Source organism: Periplaneta americana, chromosome 1, assembly GCF_040183065.1.
Source record: "Periplaneta americana isolate PAMFEO1 chromosome 1, P.americana_PAMFEO1_priV1, whole genome shotgun sequence".
In the NCBI taxonomy this organism is placed as follows: Eukaryota; Metazoa; Arthropoda; class Insecta; order Blattodea; family Blattidae; genus Periplaneta; species Periplaneta americana.
Window position 1 is genome coordinate 50,410,123 of NC_091117.1, and position 16,314 is coordinate 50,426,436.

At 35.0% G+C, this 16,314-nt stretch overlaps 1 protein-coding gene across 1 annotated transcript in view; it reads right to left on the minus strand.

Moving 5' to 3' along the window:
* Positions 1 to 15,738, minus strand: part of Elp2 (elongator complex protein 2) — a 31,371-nt gene extending 15,633 nt beyond the window's left edge. Inside the window, exons 1-7 of the mRNA XM_069819547.1 lie at positions 15,552 to 15,738; positions 15,018 to 15,342; positions 13,606 to 13,863; positions 8,647 to 8,922; positions 7,109 to 7,338; positions 3,406 to 3,561; positions 405 to 600 (exon numbers count right to left, since the gene is read on the minus strand). Of these exons, the coding sequence (XP_069675648.1) occupies positions 405 to 600; positions 3,406 to 3,561; positions 7,109 to 7,338; positions 8,647 to 8,922; positions 13,606 to 13,863; positions 15,018 to 15,342; positions 15,552 to 15,677 (1,567 nt within the window). The 5' untranslated portion in view covers positions 15,678 to 15,738. The remainder of the gene's footprint in view (positions 1 to 404; positions 601 to 3,405; positions 3,562 to 7,108; positions 7,339 to 8,646; positions 8,923 to 13,605; positions 13,864 to 15,017; positions 15,343 to 15,551) is intronic.
* Positions 15,739 to 16,314: the final 576 nt, after the last annotated feature.

Genomic DNA, 16,314 nt, shown 5'->3' on the forward strand with positions numbered 1-16,314 from the left:
CTTCAACCCTGACGGCATTAGAGCATTCGAGGCCTAGGGGTTCATTTCCCTTTCCTTCCTCCTCTTTCTACTTTTCTGTTCCTAGTGCTGACCTGCTATGGCACTAAAATCGTTCTCCAGTGGCTTAAGGAGGGAAAGCTGGTGATCAAAAAGATCTCCCAGCTTGGTCCAATGGACCCGTCGACCAACAGCAGGTTTGGTCCTCCAGACATTCTGGGGGTTGTGTGTGAATGAAGTAGCTACCAAAACGTTAAAATATGGTGTTCGCTTAAATCGGCTACAACTTGCCATTTTTCATTTCACTACTATCATAAGTATTGATGCATTTACCTGAGCAAATCGATAAATTAACTTCACACAGCATCACTATACTTAGTGTAATAAGAAAGAAAAGTTTCACTAACCTTTACTACTTTCAATGTCTTTATCCGATTCTATTTTGCATATGTGATGAAAATTCTTAACGAAGTTGCTCGGTGCTTGGAATGCTCGGATGACCTTCTCCTCTGCTCCTGAAGCAAATCTGTACCTTGACAGAACAGCCAAGCAAGCCATGTCATAGCCATGAACCTGTGGTCTGGCAAGCTCGTGCCACGTTACCTATTCAAAAGAAAATCATCACACATTAAAATTGGTATTATTTCTTGCTACCAGTTTCTATCTGAGCTTTTCCAATTCACTGCGGGCTAGCAAAGAGATGCACTATCAACTTTACTTTTTAACTTCACTCTAGAATATGCCATTAGTAAAGTTCAGGAAAACAGAGAGGATTTGGAATTGAACAGGTTACATCAGCTGCTTGTCTATGCAGATGACGTGAATATGTTAGGAGAAAATTCACAAATGATTAGGAAAAACACGGAAATTTTATTTGAAGCAAGTAAAGCAATAGATCTGGAAGTAAATCCTGAAAAAACAAATTATATGATTATGTCTCGTGACCAGAATATTGAACGAAATGGGAACATAAAAATTGGAGATTTATTCTTCAAAGAGGTGGAAAAATTAAAATATCTTGGAGCAACAGTAACAAATATAAATGACACTCAGGAGGAAATTAAACGCAGAATAAATATGGGAAATGCCTGTTATTATTCGGTTGAGAAGCTTCTGTCATCTAGTCTGCTGTCAAAAAATCTAAAGTTAGAATTTATAAAACAGTTATATTATCTATTGTTCTGTATGGTTGTGAAACTTTGACTCTCACTTTGAGAGAGGAACAGAGATTAAGAGTCTTAGCATGCAGGCTTTCACGGCCGGTGTCTAGTTGAAACAGAGCTTCCGGGCTAAGATGCCGTGGTCTACTGGTGCTGACGTTACCAGACGTTTCGTCTACTTCTACGGCAGACATCTTCAGTGGTTAGGTATCCTTGGTCGAAGTCTTCTGCTCGGGATACCTGTAGCAACTGTTGCTACAGGTTGCAGTTGATAAAGCGTCGTAAAATAAACCATCACATCATATGACTGTGTTAAGAGTAGGCCAAACTTGATAATGAGAGCCAAATCTCAAGATAAATGTTTTAAAAACGTCAACTGCAAAGTCTGCCGCTACTAGTGCCAGTGTTGTCTGCAGTTATTAAAACTAAATGTGGATGTTTATGTCGGTCATTACAATAACTCTTAATATGTTGTTTGTGACAATTAAATAAGTGAATAAATTAACACCAGGAAAGTTGTTGTTTTCTAATGCCAGGCGTTTGACAATAAAGTCATTTGATCTAACACCAGGAAAGTACAGATGGGTCTAGCATGGTAGAGATCTGGAATTTGGAGGTTAAGAAGAGGAAACATCGAAAAAGACATATGTCTGTACTGCACACAAAGAGGACATTATGCATATTCTACTATCTTCCCCAAAAATCATAGGATAAGTAAAATATTTATTGAAGAATCAATTCTAAACCTAAATTTAAGGGGGGGGGGGGGATTATAGAGAAAATAAAACAGTCTACATTTTTTTTTAGATACATCTTTCAGTTTTGATACACATGCATGTATCTTAGCAACCTAATAGACTTGCCAAAATGTTACTTTCATCCTACATTTATTTTTTCAGTTACTGTAATCAATTAAAAATAAAGGGGGGGGGGGGGACAAATTAAAAAAATTCTACTCCTCATACAAATTTTGTCCAACCAGTCTGAATATTTTTAAACAGCACCACCGCTGTGGTAGGAAGAGAACTATGCATTATTTTATTTTTTAAATAATCCCAGATTACAGAGAAAAAATATAATTTGTGAAATAACCACAACATTTTTAAAAATAACTTCGTTTGTGCCATACATGTATTTTTTTCTTCTAAAAGTTGGAGAGTTAGAAAAAAAAATTCATACACAGAATTGTTAAGTGTGGTATAGTGAATATATAGAAAAAAATTCAGATTCTTAGCTACAAAACTGTAGAAGCCTTAGTGATTTGTATGAAGAGAAATGCATAAAACATTTCAAGAGCACAGACCTTCGAAGACCTTTAATTAAGACTCATTAGAAGGATTTCCAATCATTTAACATACTTGAAACTTTAACTTGTAGAGAAGAGTAGTAGCAACCATTTACAGAAAAAAGAAAACTCAATCTTTTTTTTTCCAAAAACGTCATATTGTTGCCTTGGAAGAAGATTGTCACAACTCAAAAATCACAATTTCTTATTTTTCCATAAATTTTAATTCCCAAAGATGTAAACTTTTATGTGGAAAACCGTCATAAATTAAACTCTTTTACTTCCTGCAAAAAAATAAAATAATTACACTCTAATAAATAATGAAAGCTTTGCCTTTAATTCACCTAAAAAGATCTTTCATTTATTGGAGAAAAACCTCAAAATACAAAGGCTTTATAAAAGGGATTTATTATTATCATAATACTCAGGGAATAAGGCCTAATGTAGTATCTTCATTTCCTACATAAAACCGTTTTCCAGTATTTACTTTTTTGGACTGAGATATGAGCGCTTATGTAACACCTAATTTTTGAAGCGCTTCTCCTGAAAATTAACACATTTTGAAATATGACGATCTTCTTCCACCAAGGTGACGATATTTTCTCTGTAGGCCTCTCTTAAGAGTAGCTTATAGGAAACCGTGTAGATCACTAAAAGAAGAAACTTAAAGAAATAAGGAAATTTTTTAGTAAGAAATAAATGGTAAGAGGAAACTACTTTAGAAGTACATTCATAATAATGAGGAATAATTATGTAAGGTAAAAGGTATAATTGTTAAATTTAAAATGACTAGCTACGATATACAATATAGATTTTATAGTAAACATTTTGTTAAGATAAGTACCTGGAAAACATAAATGTAACAGGATCCCATAAATGATTATATGTAAAGTGTATATGTTTTGATGACAAACATTCATACAAAACTAACAAGTGGACACGTAATAGTAATTGGTTATTCACCTTATGATGGCCATCCCTAATCCAAGGAGCATGGATTCTTGTAGTTTGATCCGTGCTGACACTAAGCAAGAACTGACCACCAGGTTCCCACTGCATGTCCATTACTTCTCCATAGTGGCCTCCAACTGTCACACCTGGCTCCCACGAACTCAGCTCCTTCAGAAACAAATATTTCAAATCATAATTTCGTGACAGCGTAAATAAAAATGAATAATACATTATGATTGGTTCGTTTTCAACACCTTCAAAGAAACTGACTGCTGAAGCTAATAATTACAGGACAGAAAATAACAATATTGATACAATTCTCTTTGCTGACGACTAAGTACTAAAGGCAAATGGTGAAGATCTACAATATAAAGTAACAAAATTATATAAAACTTTATGAAAATATAATATGAATATTTTCTTTGATAAAATAAGGCAATAACAATGGATGGAAAACATTTGAAAAAAGCCAAAGTAGCCAATGACAACAAAATTATTGAACAAGTCTATGAAGTGAGAAGCAGAAGAAGAGTTTTAATCCCTTTCCTGAAATCAGCACGTAGGAATGGACATTTCGCAAGACTGCTTAAGAATAAAATCAAGATAAAGAACTTGGTTTTCAGTACGGAAGAGTGCCTGGATAGCATAAAGGACCCAGAAATAGGAGCAGAAGCAAGGGAGAGAAACAGAAAAATATTGAAGGAGAAAATCCAAAGTACTGTATCGAAGGGAATGATGAATGACACAAGCACGAGCAGGATGTTGGAATGCAAAGAGTTATGCGGCAGTTCATGAAGGGCAATGGTAGGGAGTATACTGAATATGGTGTCAGCATCATGATGACAGATAGCGAGAAAGTATGAGCAGGGTCAAGTGGAGGAAGGAAGAAGAAGTTAGTGACATCAGGTAATGGTAATCAGAGTGTGATATCAAAGAATAAGGGAGCATGCAGGACAGCTAGCGAAGTGCAAACACAGCAAAGTCAAAGCGAACAGCTGTTGAGGCAATACCGAAAAGAGTAAAGGAGCTGAAACAGAAGGAGCCAGGGATGGAAACTGGTGAGAAGAAAAAGATTTGAGTGTTAAATAATAAGAAGCATTACGATTTAAGGAATTGGCGTGAAGGGTTCAAGTGAAATAGGAAAGGGTCAAGGTTAACAGGCAAGGAGTGAGAGTATTAGGAATATGTTGTTGTTTTCTAATGCCAGGCATTTGACAATAAAGTCATTTGACCTCTTGCACTCCAATATTTTTCAAAGATATTATCATGACCAGCCACTGAAGCACAGATTTTGAGGTGTTCCGAATCCATTTCTTGGTTTGAGTTGTGCACAATGGGCAGTTAGGGGACTGATATATTCCAATTCTATGCAGATGTTTGGCCAAACAATCATGGCCTGTTGCCAATCTAAATGCAGCTACAGATGATTTTCGTGGTAAATCGGGAATTAACTGTGGATTTTGATGCAGAGAGTTCCATTTTTTCCCTTGGGATTGAGTTATCAAATTTTGTTTGTTGAAGTCTAAGTATGTAGATTTAATAAATCTCTTCACAGAGTAATACATAGATTTAGTAACAGGTCTGTAAGTAGCAGTGCTGCCCTTCTTTGCTAAAGCATCCGCATTCTCGTTTACCAGGATTCCACAATGGGATGGTATCCATTGGAATACAATTCTTTTATTGAGTGATATTAATTGAGAGAGCATTTTAGTTATTTCTGCTGTTTGAAATGAAGGTGTGTGTTTAGAGACGATTGATAGAATAGCTGCTTTAGAGTCTGACAATATAACTGCATTCCTAAATTTATTGATGTGGCATAAAAGATTCCTGAGACATTCACTTATTGCAATGATTTCACCATCAAAACTTGTTGTTCCATATCCAAGAGATCTATAAAGGGAGAAAAGACAGTACGTAACACCTGCACCGGCACCTTGTTCTCTGGAGATCAAGGATCCATCGGTGTATAAATGAAGCCAGTTTTGTGGAGGGTACCTAATATTAATTGTCTCTAAAGACATGGAATATGGTTAGTTATGTTGTGTGAGTGAAGTGTCTGGAAACGAGAGTAAATAATTGAGTAGAACTGAGAATGGACCAAGAATGATAATAAGGAGTGGAACTTCTTGTAGTGATTGTTATCATTAAAACGGTTATACTTTTTGCTATATCACTCTCCTATACTGGAGAGCAAGATAGTCAATAGCTCTACTGCCATCATTGGTTAACAACAACAACAACAACAAATACTGTAAAATTATATTAATTAACAAACTGTTTAGAGTTTAACAGTCGTTAAATTTTCTAACAATACTTGGAGAAACCGATCAAATGAATAAACATCTAGAAAATAATGTTAAAAGATACAACAATAGGTCTTTATAGTAGTAGTCAAATGTTCTCAAGGTCTTGACTTAAAGGGAGAGGTACACCATTGGCCTGCGAAAATTTAGTGAAATTCATTTTTTTTTATACCTCAGTTACTATACAAGCTAAATGAACAAAACTTTTCATGCTTAATATACATACATTATGCTTTATAAAACACTATTCAGAATATGTTGTTATCTAATGCTGGGCTTTGGCAACGAAGCAATTAGCGTTGTATTCAGAATATTAAAATAGCTAATATGGAGTAATTACCTGTAAAAATGATATCAAATTTGCATAATTTTATTTAAAACTGTAAAGGATTTACATAATAAAATATATAATTAATGAAATATCTGCATGAGTCTTTTATTGAATTATTCTAAAGACCTACATCAACAACATAGTCTAGGATCTTTTATCTATTCCTTCAGGGAATATTTTTTTTCTTTATCAAAAATTTTAGAAAAATTTAATATTAACGGTAACAATTAAGAAAAAAAAAATTTATTGAAAGAATAGATAAAAGATTCTATACTATGTTGTTGATGTAGGTGTTTAAAACATTCCAGTAAAAGAATAATGCAGACATTTAATTAGTTGTACATTTTATTATGTAAATGCTTTATGGTTGTAAAAAATTATGCAAATTTGATATTATTTTTACAGGTAATTATTAGCTATTTTATCATTCTGAATAGTGTTTTATAAAGTGTAATGTATGTATAATAAGCATGAAAAGTTTTATTCATTTAGCTTTTATAGTAGCTGAGATATAAAAAAAATGAATTTCACTAAATTTTTGCAGGGCAATGGTGTACCTCCCCTCTTAACGCCATGAAATTAGTCTGTTTATTTTCACATTGTTGTTTATTGAGCTCTTTTACATGTGATTTTATTTTCATTTTGGTTAAGAGTTTTTCTGTAAATTTTAATTGGTTATTTAATGACAATACACTAACAACATACTTATCTCGCACTGATGAAATTAATGCTCTTATGAGATGAGAGCAAGAATTCATCATGGAACTACCTGAAATTCGCCTTATACTTGAGGAAACCTTGGAGAAAACTCAACCAGGTAATCAGCCTAAATGGGATCCGAAACTATGTACCCAACCATATCATTAAAGCAAACTAGTTTAATTTACTATTCCTAGATACCTAGACTACACCAATAGTCTGCGTTGTAATGATTTCATTTATATTATGTCTCTTGAATGGTGGTTAAAGAAAATAAGCTATATACACTTTGTAGGATGACAAGAGAAAAGAATTACTGTAAAATAATACGTAAATGATGAAGTATGTATCATCTTCATGGTAGCAATTTATTTTTATTTACCTCAGAGTAGCTCCAGAGATGGAAGGATCCCAAGTAGCCATGTCCCATGATGCTCAGACCATCAGGACCAAACTTGCTTCCATAGAATCCCAGAGTATTGCCACCAACCTCACCAACACGGACAGACTCAAGCCAAACTCCTGATGAGGGATCTGGTTCCCATATTATTATAGTTTTGTCCAGGGATGAAGAAAGAAGCTTCATAGGTTGTGTATACGTCTGCTTCTCTTCTGTGTGACAACACAACAAGAATCTACTTACTGGTACCGATCTAATACAACATCACTGCACTATATTGATGAAGTACATGAATGCACCAATTAAATGAGAGCAAGTTGAGTTCTGGGTGGTTTTTTACATGAAAATACTTACATATATACTGCCAACAGTTTACTTTATTATCTACCCTTCTCCTCCATAACATAGACGAAGTATCTGCTTGAAGCACACAGTTTAGGATTATCTTTGTATTTAGAGAAAAGTTACCTGACACTTCCCTACCCCCTGAGCCTATTGTTACGACATGGGGGACATGATTGAGAGCAGTAAAATACTATGCGAATAACTTTGAACAAATAGCACTAATTGTTAAGGAATTTTCAGAGAATGATTTTCTGTCAATCAAAGAAGCTCAGTGTGTGTTTCAAGAAAAAGGACTTCAAGAAGACTTAGCATATATCGATGCGCATTTCACTTTTGTAGCAGATACCATTCAACAACTGGAATCTGACAGTCTGTCATTTTGTGAATCCATGTCCCTGTTTTTGAATGCAAAGGTGTAGCTCCTGGCAAGTATGCTGCTCAATTGTATGAGAAGCTAAAAAGTGTTATTTCAAGAAATCTTGGATATGAAACCATTAATTCTGTGTATAAAGTTCTAAGTGGGACCGGTGGTGAGCTTCCTGAGGGGTTTAATGTAGCCAGGATGGTACTGTATAAACACGTTCCAGTCACTTCAGTGCATGTTGAGAGATCCTTTCAGCATATAAACGATTTTGTCTGCTAGACGTCACAAGAGCGAGTGTTTTAATCTTGAAAAGCTGCTTGTTGTGTACTGTCATTCAAATTATGAACTTGGAGATAAATAAGTGCACACTAAATTAAACATTCTGTAGGACAAATACCACTTATCTAATTTTTTTAAGTGGTCATATGTTAATTTTCTGTGTATACATAATGAACCAAAAAGTGAATACTGGCATTTAATTAAAACATCGTGTAAGGAAATAGCCCAAATTAATTATTGTGTGTGGAATAAATTTTCATTGGTCAATTTTTCCCTTAATTTTTATTTTTAGTGCCTTTTAGATGCCTGGAATACAATTTTTAGTGCCTTTTTTGGAGCCTAAAATAACATTTTAGTGCCTTTTTAGGAGCCTAAAACACCATTTTTTAGTGCCTTAACTTCCGATTCCTACTCATTATATGTTTTATGTACATGCAACAATTCACCTGTTTATCACGTTTGTAGTCTTATATTTGTGAACTAATATTTACAAGACCTTGCTACTTATACAGCGTTAAGTGACATAGCTTACCTGAATAAACTGATGGATGCCAATCTATTCCATACACCCAACCTTCGTGTCCAGCCAACACAGACTCCAGAGAGACAGCGAAATACCGTACTGGGAATGCATCATCCTGCACTCTAATGTTGAAGAATTTTTCCTCTGGCTGGATGTCTTCTGCCAAAGTTAGTTCACAAATTGGTTTCCTCATCCGGGTAGCTACATGTTCATCGGATGGAGTAATTCTCCAGAGACGAATTAAGGAATCTTGCGAACTACTAGCAAGCAGAAGATGGCCTGAATCTATCAATAAAATAAAACAATAAGGATAAGTTAACAGCATACTTTCAATACAACTGGGCATATAACAGAAGCTATTAGAAGCCATAGTATGGAGAGTTCTTAAAGAAAATAAATAGCTGATTCCCAATGTCCCATGGAAAACTACCACTGCATTTTTCAGATAAACTGATCACGACTGTCTTGCAAAGCAATTACATTGGCTGAGCAGCTATGCCTAACCAAACTGCATTCCTAACAGCAGCAAAGTTTCCATGGACCAAGAATATCTACATAAATGTGATGCAGCACATGAAGAATCTAACATCACTTCCAAGTACCGGAAAGAGAAAGTGCTAATGAGTCATTCTACAGTAACTCACTTTTATTATGAACTTATTATATGAACAGCAAGAACGTGATAGGCTGAGCAGTGTGGTCACTTTGATAATGGATGCATATTTCCTCCCTTCACAAGAACTGTCAATTTTAATAACACAGTAAATATGTTATATAAGCCTTTTGAGTTAAGATAGAAACCTAAGATTGGGTTTGATATAAGAGGGTTTTCATTTTAGGGAAATGAAGAATGGAAAAGCAACAAGAGTTGATGGAATGTCCATTTATACTGAGGATTACGTAACAGTAATTCCTAAAAGACTAATTTGGCAGTCTCTTCAGTGTTGCCAACTAATACTACATATCACTAAAAAGAGGATAAAATCACACAATGCCATATATAATGATGATGATGATAATGATAATAATAATAATAATAATAATAATAATAATAATAATAATGAACGGCACCGAGGTTCACTCAGCCTCCTATAAAATTGAGTACAGGTTCCCGGGGGTAAAAGGCGGTTAGAGCGTGGTGCCGACCACACCACCTCATTCTAGTGCCGAGGTCATGGAAAGCATGGGGCTCTACCTCCATGCCCCCCCCCCCAAGTGCCTTCATGGCATGTTACGGGGATACCTTTACCTTTACCTTTAATAATAATAATAATAATAATAATAATAATAATAATATAGTATTAACAATAACGATGTCTTGCTTATTTACATCCCATCGTTATATTGGGGAAGTATTTTCTAAAAGGTTCAATAATTTGTGAAAGACCATATTTTTCTCATGGACCTTACGCACATTATGTTAGCAGTTAGTAGATTAGTGTATGATCTAATATTAAAATGTATTTTGTCTCACAACATGAAATTCATTGCTTTGATTAAACAGTTTACGAACCATGAGACCTAACCTAAAAATGTATTTTGTTTGAAATACATGTGAAATGATAAGAATGAATTCCGAAAACTAATGTCACTTTGAAATGTATGCTTTAGAATATTACTCCATTACTGTAATAAAAGTCTAAACACGAAAGAAATTAATTAAAATGTGAAATGGTATTTCTATCAATTACCCAAGGGCATGTATCACACGAAATGTGTTATATTTATTTACACTTAGCCTACCTAAGTACTCTAATCTTGAAATTGTAACCACAACACAAAGCAACACATACAATAACTATTATGTATTAATATTAATAATGATATTAATTAATTATTAGTATGTTCAAATTTCACTAGCTTCCAGTAATGGTCTCAGAAATCTAGAACAATTTGAATTTTCAGAATTTACACTACTGACAACTTGTGTCACTCTGCCAACATAACAGTTATAAAATCACTACCAGTTGTAGTATTTCTCAGTACCGAAATTCAAAACGAAGTTGGCAAAAGAAAATTCAACCTGCAAACTATAAAATCACCATAATCCACTAGCTTATGTAGTAAAGGGGGAAAAATGGTTAGGTTTCACCCTTACAGTATTAAGTAAGCTGACCCCGGACTATAATTAGTGAAATGCTTGGATGAAGACAATAATGAAATTTTACCATTATGCAACAAAATATACGAGAAAGGCAAATGACCTGAAGATTTCACAGAGACAGTGTTGCTAACAATATCGAAGAAAAATAATACAGTACCAAGAAATGTAACGAGTTCAGGACTATCAGCCCAATATCACACTCGGCAAAGATTCTCCTGCGAATACTGAATCGGCATTTATATTCTAGGACGGGAGAAGAGTTGCAAGAAGAGGAATCTGGTTTCAGGAAGAGAAAAGGTATGAGAGATGCAATTAGATTCCTGCGAACAATTAGTGAAAGAATGATAAAGAAGTGTTTGTAGTATTTGTGTGCCTAGAAAAGTTTTTTTGACAGAGTGAGTTGGAATAAACTTATAAGGATCCTGAAGAAAATTGACGTGGATTGGAAAGGCAGGAGGCTATTAAGTAATCTTCATATGAAACAGCAAATCAAAGTCAGGATAGAAGAAGAAATATCAGAGGGAAGTATAATAGGGAGAGGGGTTCGAAACATCTACAGTAGAACCTCTATTATCTGTGTTAATGAAGGGGGTGGGCTGAACGGTTAATCGAAAAAATCGGATAATCCGTACCATAAAAGATTTTCGTAAATTTAGTGAATATACTTACATGCCTGTAAGCTCCTCTATGGCCTTGTATTGAATGCGCTAGGTGATGGATCAGAACTTCACTGATTTAAGTCTGATTGTTAACAACAGGTTGTTAAGTTGCAAGGAAATCCTTATAATGGCTGTCTGTCAGAAGATTGGAAGAGTGGACGTTTCATGTTATAGATTTACATACCGGTACTTTATAGACTTTATCCCTGATTATTATTAAATTGCATACACTTGTGATTCCAATCTCGTATTCTAAGATGAGCCACAGTTTCTCGTTCCCCAAACCACTCTATTTGCACTTTTTGATACTTAGTACAACATGATTTCTTTTGATACCCATGGAAGAAATTTTATATAGAAGTTATACAATACGACAACTTGAACATCAGACCATACTGTGTAAGGGCGAAATCTTGTAATAATCCTCTCTCGAAAAAATAACGTGCTAATGTAATGTACAGAACTTCATATATTTCTGTAGAAAAAAGAAGCAAGAGGAAGACAGTCGGATAATCCGACAATCGGTTAATAGGGTGACGGATAATTGGGGTTCTACTGTACTTGGAGGATTTGGCGAAGAACTGTTCTCAGAACATGAGAAAGATGACAGTACAAGGAAGAAGAATAAAGAAGGCTATATAAGATTTGCTGATAATATAGAATTGTTAGCAGAAGAGGTGGTGATACTAAGGGATTTGCTAATGGAGCTAAATGACAGCTGTGAGCAGTATGGGATGAAGATAATTACAAACAAGACGAAGACCATGGTTACAAAAAAAAAGTAAAGAAGGTAAACGTGCGAATTCGAAATCAGGCAGTGGAACAAGTGCACAGCTTCAAATATTTGGGGTGTACTTCAAATACTTGGAGTGAAACATGAGCTGCTGCCAGGAAGTCAAAAGGAAGATAGCAATGGCAAAGGAAGCTTTCAATAGAAAAAGGAGCATCTTCTGCGAACCTTTGAAAAAAGAACTAAGGAAGAGACTAATGAAATGCTTTGGGTGCAGTATCTCATTGTGTGTGACAGAAACATGAACATTACGACGAAGTGAAGAGAAACAACAAAGCATTTGAAATGTGGATAAGAATGAAGCATGTGAAATAGACATAATACATTAAACTGTGCTAGGAAAAACAGTTCAAGAAACAATAATGTTAAAAGTTATCAGAAAGAGAAAAAGAAATTGGCTGGATCACTGGTTAAGAAGAAACTGCCTGCTGAAATATGGTTCTAATAATATAAGTTATACAAGTTACAAAATGTGTTTCTAAACAACACTCTTTTCTATTGATGATATATGAAAAAGTTTTAAGTGGGGAAATGGGATGCAGGCAGTTGTGGTAGTAGTTTGCAGATACAAATGCAATTGGAATATGTAGTAGTAGTTATAGAATCAACATTTAGCAACAGTATGCAAAAATTAGACAAACATAACACTACATTTTCTTTCATGTGGATTGGCAAAAGTCACAAATAAAATTTTGAGGAGTTTCAGTAGCAATATGAATGAACCCATCCTGAACACAGGACACAGTGATACCAGAGTTAATTCTCTTTACTGAATTCACCACAAAACAGGCACTTATTGTTAGAATATTTTTTTCTGACGAATGTTGGAATGCAGGACGGGTATTGGGAAGCACGTGCAAATACCCCAACTGTCACCATTAGAAAAGTTTAACTCTGAATGGTCATTGAAGCAAAGTAACAGAAGATCTTTGTACTCAAGTTAACAGGTAATTGGTTGTACTTTTAGGACACATCACACAAAATCCAGATCGCTCAGATGCATATTACTTACCTCAAAACAATGAAGCAACAAAAATACGAGTATAAGAAAACTGCAAACAAATCGACTAACACACTGGAAGCACTTGAATCAACAGCACAGCGTTAACACTCGACTAACGTTACCGATGTTGCCACTAGACTAATTCACTGAACACGGCCATAGAGCGCTGTCATATCCTAGAACTTAGGTGAGTACCATTACCTACTGCATAGAAATTCCCACTCTCCCCTACATAACAATCCATGCTACAGAATCATTTGTTTGTTTCTCCTTATCTCGTCCTATTTTCTCTGTGACATAGATAGTTTCTGTACAGTACTACATAGTATCTTGATTTGTCGTGCATGTTCACGCCATTCTTTTTACTTAACAGAGACTTTACAACTGGAATATTAAAAATAAGCGAAATTACCGTCCAAAGCAATATCTATAGCTCTAATCCAGTCTTCATGACCAACCAAACTGTCGACCTTCACGAACTGTTTTGGTCTGGAATTTTCTTCAGTGTCTGAGCTTTTATCTTCTGTAACACTCTCAGCAAAGAGGTGAATTTTTGCATCATCTGCACCACATGCAAGCAGCACGGAATTGGTTCCAGGGAGAATGCAGAGGCGAATTGACAGACAGAAACCAGTGCCAAAACCCAGTGTTTGAACACAGACGAAATCATCTGAAATAAAAATTTATGAAATTAATATTGTGGATAACAAAACAATTTGTGGCCAAATAAGCTATATAGGCCTATTTGTTTCTTTTTTGTTTTATCTATGCTGTGGAATTTCGATTATTGTCTTAATTCGTTTCCATAAAACTGTGAGAGTGCGCTTCTGTACGGGGCCAGCAGCATTTCTCGAAGGTTGGAGCCCAGTTTAGGTGTGTGTGTATTAATCGAAAAAAAATGTCATATAAACATGCGTCCTATTCTCAATATTTTCTAGCCCCTAATTTTCGATTAATACACACACACCTAAACTGGACTCTAACCTTAGAAAAATGCCGCTGTCCCTGTACGGAAGTGTGCCTAACTGTGACATGTCTTGCATATGCATTTCTTGATAGATTGGTAACATTCGTTTTCCCGTGTAGTGCAAAATGATGATGGTGTAACTAGGTTTAAGTCATTATTGCCTGTGAAAATGTAGGAGAAAATTAGGCCTATCTGTCAGGTAGCTAAATAAGAAACGAAGGTATGGGAGGATTGGGTGGGTTTCTAGCTTTCGCAGTGATCACATTGTATCAATAAAGTGGTGTGCTACAATTCTAAGATTATTTTCAATTATTAAAGTAGACTACTGGTACGTTTTTTCTGCCATATGTGATGCTTAGAAGGATCGAAGATTCACCTAACTGTGCACAGACACTTTACAGAACCTAGCTAATTTTCATTATCTGTTAGCTAAGTTCAACTCTGGTACCGGTACATTAGATTAAGATAGATTATGTTAGCTTTTTAAATAAAAAAATTACCAGTAAAAGCTATGTTTCCTTTTCTGTCCCTCCCTCCTCTTCCTCACCTTTAGTTAAAAGTAGCCCCACTGTAAGTGATAAGGTTAGGTAGGTTTGATGGGGAAATAAATTGGTGACAAGTAGCCTAACTATCAGTTAAGGTTAGGCAGGGTTTGATAAGAGATATCTAATTATTCACAAGTAGTCCACTGTCAATAAGATTAGGTGGGTTTGATAAGGAGATCATTTTTCTGACAAATGCTTCGCGCACGACACACAATATCTCTCTGTTCCATTAACTATAAATTAAAATAATATTTATAGACCAAATTAAAACAACTTTAAACAGATCAACGTAACTGTAAATTCAATACCTACCTTCGTTTTCACGACGTATCCATATTTTTACTGTGGAGTCTACAGATGCAGTAGCTACAAGAACAGCTTGTTTGCCTGATCCAACATGCCCCCTTGGTAAGTATATGCCGTCAGCAACGGTAACTATATTTTTATGGCCCTTTAATATGGACGTCGCAAGAAAGTTACAACTTTCTGTTCTAGTCCAAACAACAGCTGTACAATCCGAAGAAACAGAAACAAGTTCAGTTTCCGGCGATCCATCATTATGTTTTATCCATCGTACACAATTCACACGGCCTTTATGTTGACATAGAACACACACCACCTTTCCAGCATCGGCATACTATTAACAGAACATAAAATTATTTGCAGTTCACAATACTGGCATTAATATTTACAAACACAATATTTAAACAATCGTAATAATATATTTTAATTATTTAACTTCGATTAAAAACATTTCGCAATGTCTCTGGATGAAATGTGACTACATCAAAGACATCTAAAGGTAAAAACCTACCAAGAATGAAATTAATTCAATTCCAAACAAACCTTTGGGTCGTACAATGCAACTGAATTGGATGCACCGTAACAAATTAACTTATTTCTACCCCAATCAACACAATGTGGAGTACGATTGCACGCACTTGACACATAAACAGTTTCAAATTTATCCATGCTGCCACCTTTTATTCCTATGTTTATGGCAACATAAGGTTATGTTACATAACCTCAATCTTGTGAACGCTATCTTGTGGCGAATTACAAAACTATTAGTCCTCCCTTCCTCGCATAGAAAGAGAACGACAAAAAGAGTGTGGTCGAACTCGAAACGTACAGTAAAAGCTATATTTCTTGTATCAATGTGAGGCGGAATGTTTGAAATAGCAGCTACTTCAAACATGCTCAGACTCTGCGTAAAATTGAGAAGAATAGCCCACCTTACCTGTCTAAAGAATTCCAGTCCCATGCAGTGGCAGCTGAAGCCACTTTGTCTGAACCGTTGCTTACGATAATCTCGTAAGCAACGGTCTGAACAGTGCCAGGACATTCAAGTTATAAACGAAAAGTAACAATAATGTATTGTTTTATATCGTCAATATTTAATAATAATAATAATAATAATAATAATAATAATAATAATAATAATAATAGAACTAGTAATAAAATAATATAATAAATTCAAGGAACTTTGAAGTTTTCTAAACTGTTCTATACTTTTCCTGTCATTTTCAGCAATGAGTGCAATGACTTTCTGGCTACCAGATGTAAATTAAATCCATCACACCTTTCTTAGAATAAAATGTTGGAGTTG